This window comes from Plutella xylostella, chromosome 8 (assembly GCF_932276165.1).
Source record: "Plutella xylostella chromosome 8, ilPluXylo3.1, whole genome shotgun sequence".
Classification (NCBI taxonomy): domain Eukaryota; kingdom Metazoa; phylum Arthropoda; class Insecta; order Lepidoptera; family Plutellidae; genus Plutella; species Plutella xylostella.
The window spans coordinates 3,101,446-3,110,266 of record NC_063988.1 but is presented as its reverse complement, the minus strand read 5'-3'; the positions used below and the strand labels follow the sequence as shown (position 1 = coordinate 3,110,266).

The following is an 8,821-nucleotide window of genomic DNA, read 5'->3' as shown; positions in this document are numbered from 1 at the left end:
ATCACCCTCGAAGACCTTGTGCTTTTCGCCATCATGGCTCTATTTTCAACAAATAGATCAATACTTAACTTTAAATAGTCTCTTGGAAACTTACTTAATAGTACTACAAAGGTTACAGCAAGCCCGAAACTTTCCAAAATAACTAACGATTCTTGATTGTTACCCTCGTATATAGAGGTGAGCACGTATGAAATCTAATCGAAAACGACCGATTGAAAAGGTCACACCCATTGGTACAATATATAAAAACGGAAATCGGAACTGGAACCCCCACAGACCTCACGAACCTTTCCAACTATAAATATTTAGTAAGTAAGGTAGTACATGAAACTGAAGGCTGAAAAAACACTTCTGAAAGCAACTATCACACTGTGTGACTACTGACTCACAAAATTATGAATAAATAAAGGAACGGTTCGCCCATGAATATAAGAGCAGTGTCGAAAACAAACACTTCTGGTTACATTCGGTTCAAGTACTTATGTAAGCTTTTGTTTTTATTAGGATTTGACCTATAAGTATGTAGGTATCTATGCGATTTTGGGACTACTAAAATTCAAATAAATATGCATTATAAGTAAGTACTTTCGTTACCTCCAGTGCGATGAGGATTCGTTAAATGTTGAATTACAGAATCGAAATAAAAACAAAATGGAAAATCTATGAAAATTTATTAAAAGTAGAAATGATATTTGTTAACGATAATTTTCCTAAAGCATGATGCGGATAGCGTACGTTTCTAACCTCGTCACAAAACCTTTTCCCCATTACACCTTGCAGATTCTTCCACCGAATGAAGCTTCGCAACAAGACGCACTTCCAGATGGAGGGTCTGAGCTACTCGTTCAACAGCCTGACGTGCCGCCTGCGCCTGCAAGACCTGCGCCTGCGCGGCACCTTCGAGAGACTCATGCTGGACCCTGGCGCAAGCTTCTTCTATCAGCCTACGTTTGGGACTGCTGAGTGAGAGCTAACAATATTATTGTTTTGTTGGGGACGTGGACGAACGAAAATTATAGAACGCAGACTCGGGTTACGGTGTACCCTATCATAGGTACACCATAGGGTCCCTATGGTGTACCCAATGACGAAAAGTGACGTATCTATACTGTACTGTTACATTCTTCAGCATTCTGTTTTATCAATTATCATAAATAGCTAGCCGATACCTAGTGGTTGACAGGCCGTGGTCGTGGGCCGACCAATCTTACAATTCTTAGCAGATTCATATAATTATGACCAACAAATGACCAATATTATTGGCCTATGTGTTACTCCCGTGCAATGAAAAAGCTCCACCTGCCATTGGCGTTTCATATGTCACTATAACTTTTTCATTGCTCATGAGTAAATAAGATATTGAGTATAAACTATACCTGAATCTGATGTTCCAGTCTCCTCCTGCAAGACGTGAGGTGCACGATGGTGGCGCGGCTGCGGCTGGACGCCGGCCGACTGCGCGCCGAGCTCATGAAGTCCAGCGGCCAGGACCTGCTGCAAGTGGACGACCACAACGTCAGGCTCACGGTATCAGTTGCTAACCTCATTCAAAAACTTAAACCGGCTAACTGCCTCAATAAGGTCGTTCGTTATCGGTACAAGGACGTCAAACCAATGCTTTGAATAGTCTTGGGACTTAACCTTTAACCGCGCTCGCTGATTTAAACTTGAGTCGATGGCGAGAGAAGTATGAAGGTTAGGGTCGGCAGTCGGGGGGGGGGGGGGGAGCGTGCTTAGTTAACTCTTGGCGTATCGGTGACGATGACGATGACATCGATGCCCTTATTTGGCTGTTTGCCAGTCTCTAGATGAGGTATATCCTAACTAATATTATAAATGCGAAAGTAACTGTGTCTGTCTGTCTGTCTGTCTGTCTGTTACTCTTTCACGCCAAAACCACTGAACGGATTTGAATGAAACTTGGTATACATATGGTCTAGACCCTGGGAAAGAACATAGGCTACTTTTTATCCTGGAATTCCCACGGGAAAACTTTTTAAGGCGAAGCGAAGCGCGCGGGGACAGCTAGTTATTGTATATTTCGACAATGGAAGGCTTTAATCTGTATTATTTTATTTATTTTTATAGTATGACGATAATGAATCAAATAAAGAGCCTGAAACGATAACATTGACTGCAAACGTAATACGTGAGTAAAGATTAAGTACTTACATCGTTTGTAAGAAAAAAAGCTGCAGCTCCTGTAATGTTAACCTTACATAAAGCTTTTTTAACTACCTACTTAAACAAAAATAATAACCTGGACCGAATTTTAGGTAATTTGAAGGACAAAATTAGAAATGACCTAAACGAGTGGATTAAAGATTACTTCAACGACTACTACGCGTATCACGGACCTCAGTATTTAGCCGATGACAGATACCAGTAAGCACTAAAATGTTTCATAACTTTTAAATTAACCAAAACCATAAAACGAATAATTCATATTATGATACTCCGCAAGCATCCGATCATGATTCTTTCCAATAAGTATAGCTAACAATCACCTACAATTAATTTTATTTAATATTTTAGAAAGTTTGACAACGATCGTATCGGGCTAACAAACAACTACACCGACAATGTTATAAAGACGTTGAGGCAGCGGCTGCCGAGAGTCTTGGAACTTCCAGACTTCACCATCACGACGGTTAATGCAATGGTTCGTATTGCAGGGAGGAGTCTATTCTCATACTTGTCTTGTCTACCCACTAACAACGGAATCCATCCATATCCATACAGGATGTTGCTAAAAGGGTATACATACAGTTATGCCAAAACGGAATTAGTCAGGGAGGAAATTCTGAAAAACATTAATTGCTCTACGACTTTTGAAAATTGGTGAAAAAATATTACTAGTTATATTACTATATTTTTTCACCAATTTTCAAAAGTCGTTGAAACAAACAAAAAACCCGACTGCACGCTAAAAAGATGAAAACAAGCCCCATCGTTAATGGAAAGTATCGCAGGCGGGGCCAATTTGACCGCCACACAAGGTACCTTTCTACCTATCTAAGTAACATTCAGCTAAATGGTGAACACTCTGCTGGTCCCCGCCTGCGATACTTTCCATTAACACTGGGGCTTGTTTTCATCTTTTTAGCGTGCAGTCGGGTTTTTTGTTTGTTTATAAAAAAAAAAATATTATTTATGTTTGTAGCAATTTTTTTTCAGAGAATATCATTAACCAGTGGAACAGTACAAGGTTTGAACTCGCTGCACCGACGGTCTATGGCAACCGACTTCCTCGACACAAGGTTCAACAGGAGGGTCGTTGAAACAGTCGTCGGCTTCAGTGGCGTGAGGGTCAGTTATAAGTACTACTTACCCTTCTAGTTTATGCACTGCCGTCACACCAGATTTTACCGGAAAGTGTCTATGAAAAGTAACGAAATTAGACCTACTGGCCACGCTTAGCTACTCAATCATTACGAGTATAATAATCTCGCTCTATTCTTCTTCTTCTCAGCCGTTTTCAACCTGAAAGGTGTAGGCCTCCTTCAGTCTATGCCACTCATCTCGATCTTGGGCTATCTCTATCCATTTGCTACCAGATGTTTTCCTTATATCGTCGGTCCATCGCATTTGTGGACGACCACGAGGGCGTGTCTCACCATACGGTCTCCATTCCAGCAGCGTTTTGCACCACGAGCCATGTTTTCTGGCGACGTGACCAGCCCATTGCCACTTCAGGTTCGCTACACGTTTGATGACGTCAGTGACTTTGCTTTGTTCTCTGAGCCATTCATTTCTCTTTCGGTCTCTCAGTGTCACTCCTACCATCTTGCGTTCAATTGCTCTTTGTGCCACTCTGAGCTTGGAGAGAATCTCTTTTGTAAAAACCCAGGTTTCGGCCCCGTATGTGAGCACAGGTAGGATACACTGGTCATGTATACGAGCTTTCTGCTCAGCCGTGATGTTCATCTTTAGAGCGAATTCAATTTTGGAGTAGGCTGCCCACGCTAGTCTTATGCGCCGATCAATTTCATTGGTCTGGTTTTTCTTTCCCATGACGACTTCTTGACCAAGATAAACGTACTTCTCTACCCTTTCTATGACGGTTTGGTTTATTCTGATGTCCATGGTGTCCAAGTTCATCTCAAGCCCAAACCGCCCTGAAGCATCGCCAAGTTCTTGTATCATGGTCTCAAGGTCATGTGGGTTGTCCGAGAACAAGACAATGTCATCAGCGAATCTTAGGTTATTCAGCCTGTTTCCTGCTATGTTAAGACCCCGATTTTCCCACTTTAACAACTTAAAGATATCCTCAAGCACCAGTGTAAACAACTTCGGAGAGATCGTGTCACCTTGCCTTACTCCTCTCTCTATCCTTACTGGATTCGTTTCTGGTGGCAGGTTTACCTTTAAGCTTGCGTTGTGGTAGATATTTTCTATGAGTTGCCTATAGCGGTGGTCAATTCTGGCATTTTGCAGAGACTGAATGACTGCCCAAGACTCCACACTATCAAAGGCTTTCTTATAATCTATGAATGCCATCCATAAGGGTATCTGATATTCTGTAACCTTCTCGATTATTACTCTCATAGATAGTAGGTGGTCCATGGTGCTAAATCCGCTTCTGAAGCCGGCCTGTTCGACTGGTTGGTAAAAGTCCAGCTTTTTTGTCAGACGATTGGTAATAATTTTTGTCAGTAGTTTGTAGAGCTGGGATAACAAACTGATGGGTCGGTAATTGTTAAGGTCTGATTTGTTTCCTTTTTTGAATAACAGGATGACAGTGGCACTTTCCCATTTTTCAGGTATTCGACCTTCTTCTAGACACCTGTTAAAGATTTCTTTCAGAAACTGTATGACCGGATCACCCCCCATTTTTACCATTTCTACTATGATATCGTCTTCACCAGGGGCTTTTCCATTGTGCATCTTGCTCAAGGCGAATTGTATTTCAGCTTCTGTGATCTCTGGCACATCTTCGGATCCAACGTTTGTTATTTTCCGCGTCACTGGTATTTGTGGTTTAGGGTTCCTAGACCTGTATAAATCTCGGTAATAACCCTCTACAACTTGTAATAGCTGCTGTTTTTCAGTGACTAGGTTCCCTTGTTCATCATTAAGCTTGGTGACTTGCTGTGTACCAGGTTGTAAAGCTTTTCTAAATACTTTAGGACCTTTATACTTATTAATGATCTCCTGTACTACTCTTTCGCGATATACCTCGAGATCCTTTTCGACGTGCCTTCGTGTTTCCTTGCAGATGTTTTTAAATAAGTCTGTGTGGCTTTTTCCTTGTTTTAACAAAGACCTTCTTTTCTCTAGCAGGTTTTTAGTTTGGTCTTGTAACTTCTGTGACCGGCTTGTGTTCTTTGGTTGCAGCTGTCTTGCTACATCACAAAGGGTCTTGCTAAGATAGTTGAGAAGTGTATCTGTACTGGATTTGATGTCCACATGTTTCAGTTGTTCTTTTATCTGCTTCTGATATGGTTCTTTGTTTACCACTAAACTTATGGGATTCACCTTGGGCTTTTTACGTGTTATTGTGGCATATCGTTCAAGTTTTGTATTTATTAGTACAGAGGCTCGGATGAGACGGTGGTCGCTTCCAGTACAGAAGCTGTTTAAAACCGTTACATCTTGTACTATGCATTTGTGGCTGCTGAATATGTAGTCGATCTCATTCTTGTACCTTCCACCTGGTGATATCCATGTCCATTTTCTTTCTGGTCTTTTTTGGAAAAATGAGCTCATGTGATACATCTTCTCTTTTTCCAGAAAATTAACAAGTGTGGATCCTCTTTCGTTTCTACTGCCATATCCGAAGTTTCCACATACATTCTCTGAGCTGTCTATTCTTACCCCGATCTTAGCATTGAAATCACCTGTTACAATTGTATATGTGGTTTTGTGATCTCTTATACATTTACTTATATCCTCATACAATTGTTCTACGTCAACGTCAGCAGCAGACCTAGTGGGTGCATATACCTGAATGACTTTTAAGGTAATTTTCTTACTAATATGCAGTATGGTGTACAGAATTCTATCGGAGATCGAGTTTATTTCTTTTATGTTGTTGTTTAGCCGTTTATTAATAAGGAGAGCCACACCATGTTCGTGTTTGTCTGTGTCGGATCCTCGGTAGTACATTGTATGTCCATTGCTGAGTTTGAGACATTCTTCACCCGGTCTTCGGACCTCAGACAGTCCGACCACATCCCAGTTGATTTTATCTAACTCATATAGAAGTTCTTCCATTCGGTCATCTGTTCTTAGGGTTTTCACGTTGTATGACGCTATCATCAATCTAGTTTCCTTTTTAAACGAGCAGCTTGTATTCTCCTCTTGTCGAAGCTCATGTATTACGCATGACACCCCCTTGAAACCTCTCGCTCTATATGTTCTACTAAATACTTACTTTGTTTTGGCTTTACCTTTAAGAAAATAATATTTTTTCATTATTACAGTTAACGTATAAATTTGAAGTTAAATTTGACCAAAAAACCAAGAGAGGTAACTTTCACCTAACGTTCAATGAAATAACATCGCATATGTGCCTCATGCTCTACAATTCGAAACAAAAGCACAAGTTGTACTTCAATGACATTGAAATGAGGTAAGCCATCATCATCAGTAGTCACTGTAGACCACACAGATGTACAGGCTTGGATTGAGCGCAACTCACTTTTTCCTTGGTCATACATGCTCAATTGCTCATCCAAACACTACCAAGTACAGTGTGGGACACTGAAACCTGAACCCTCTCAATCATTAGCTCTCAAGGTAGCATTGTCACTCTGACAAGGGTCAGCAGGTTTCTTTTCCGCACACTGTACCAGCGTAACGTCATCATTCTGAGGACTGTGGACTGATTGCTGATACCGTCAAGAAGTTAATAAAACTGTACTCGTTTCCCTCTGCCTTGACTGTCGTCACGCGCATTATGACTTATCACATATAAATATTATAATAGAGGTCAATGGACATGCCCATTGAGTATGAATGGTCTGGAGACGAAATAGGCAGACGTTCCCCTCTGCCGGGGTAGTGGGCCAGAAAGGCCCACCGATTTACAAAAACTAGTTGCAGTCTCAATTTTCACTAGAATCAATCTAGTTGGCAAAGCGTTCGTTTCATGTAAAATGACTTGTTTACATACTAAATGACAGCTTGATTGCATAGAATATTCGGATTTCCGGATTTGTTCACAGATTTGATCGTCTTCGGTCATGGTTTATTGTTATTAGACGTTGCCTAGCAACCAATGTCAGAAAAATGCCATAGTGATGTACCGCGGTATGTAAATATATGGTTATCGACAAAAAGGTCATAGTTAAAGGAGGTTACACATAGTTTATTTTATTTTTCAAAAAATTGCTATGATATACGAGATATTACAAAAGTGGTGAACTTAAGCCGACAGGGTTGACTAGGGGGTCATTCTGAATATTTTTTGGTCATCGCTTTCGGACAATTCAAGATGTAAAAATCCAAGCAAGTTTCTATGGAGCAAAAAAAACATTTTAGTCGTAAAGCAAAAAAAAATAATCATATGGTTGACTTTTTACACTCTATACATTTTAAGAAAAAACTTTAATTATATACAAATAAATGCTTCATATTTTAATTAATTTAAAATTATTATTTCCAACATATGATCTCGAATTCATCGATAACGCTTATCGATAATTGTTACATCCATGGCAAGAAAGAATGACGATACTGTGTTCATAATTAAATGTCTCTTCACATAACCCTTATTGCTAGGAATTAAATCTCATAATGACATGTCCCATGAGACATAATCAAGGTAAACGGTAAAATTTCCCCCCGCAAAAACTGGCAGACTTTTTTGTATCAAGAAAGATCGCTATGACGCTTCCCGAGGGTACACCCGAGTCCGCGTTGTTCTATGGACATGCCACATAAGGGCAGGGTGGGGCAATTTGTCATTTCTGCCCCACATGTAGAGGTCTACTTCCAGCGAGCCGGCCGCAGCCGTGGACGGTGAAGCCCAGCAGCACGTGGCAAGGTTCAAGTACCTGGTGGAACATGAGCTGAAGACGATCCTCAAGCATTTGTTGAGGGAGGTTATCCTGAAGATGCGCTATATCACGGAGTGCGGTGAGTACTTGGCTGCTGCAGGGATCACTCTAGCTTTAGATAAACGAAGTTTATGAGCGCTGCTGCCGACTACGACTCTATATTGCAAGTGTGCCGAGGGGTAGGTGCACCCTAGGCAATCGTGAGATTGGCGAATCCTTTTACGATGACGAACAAACTGCCAGCTCTAGCGCCGGCTCTTAGGGTAGTCTATTGGCATTGAGGATTTATTAATTATAACTAGTTAAAAAATCTTAGCCGACCTACACGGCACAACGCAGTGCGATGTGGTATCCGCCTAATTTATACTTACCTAACTAACATTATAATATACTAACAACTATTATAAGTATAACTATGTACCTACCTACGTAAATTGTTCCAGATTATCCCCGGATAAACAAGCTGAAGCCTAGTAATAACATCTTCGGTAACTCAAACACCTCAGAGGAACCAAACGACGGATAGGATTAAGAGTTTTGACTATAATAATACTGATAGGATGATAAGGTCGGCTTTTACTTGCTGGGATTATTTAAACTCAAACAACGTGCGTTCTGTCACGTTCTGTATGAATCTTTATTTGCGTCTAATAAGAAATGTTAAACTGGTAAGTGGACTGTATGTATAGATAGGTAGACACTCATAATGCGATCATAAGCGGGGCGGCAGATTACAACTTGACAGCCATGTTTTTTTTTTATTTATTTTAGGCTGGAATCCATTATAACAACCATAGACATTCCGCCCACCAAGAACT

At 40.7% G+C, this 8,821-nt stretch overlaps 1 protein-coding gene across 1 annotated transcript; it reads left to right on the top strand.

Moving 5' to 3' along the window:
• Positions 1-1,387: 1,387 nt before the first annotated feature.
• LOC105382525 lies at positions 1,388-8,557 on the top strand. The gene is made up of 8 exons (XM_048622801.1): positions 1,388-1,527; positions 2,089-2,149; positions 2,277-2,385; positions 2,536-2,662; positions 3,178-3,309; positions 6,426-6,574; positions 7,943-8,082; positions 8,447-8,557. The coding sequence occupies exons 1-8, from the start codon at positions 1,423-1,425 to the stop codon at positions 8,527-8,529; spliced, it is 906 nt and encodes a 301-aa protein (XP_048478758.1). The 5' UTR covers positions 1,388-1,422; the 3' UTR covers positions 8,530-8,557.
• Positions 8,558-8,821: the final 264 nt, after the last annotated feature.

What these genes read in the sequence shown, in the direction of transcription:
- LOC105382525 (XM_048622801.1), top strand. Translation starts at nt 1,423, where the DNA reads ATGGTGGCGCGGCTGCGGCTGGACGCCGGCCGACTGCGCGCCGAGCTC. An exon ending in TCACGACGGTTAATGCAATG is followed by an intron (nt 2,663 to 3,177) that starts GTTCGTATTGCA and finishes ATTTTTTTTCAG; the next exon opens with AGAATATCATTAACCAGTGG. An exon ending in TCGGCTTCAGTGGCGTGAGG is followed by an intron (nt 3,310 to 6,425) that starts GTCAGTTATAAG and finishes TCATTATTACAG; the next exon opens with TTAACGTATAAATTTGAAGT.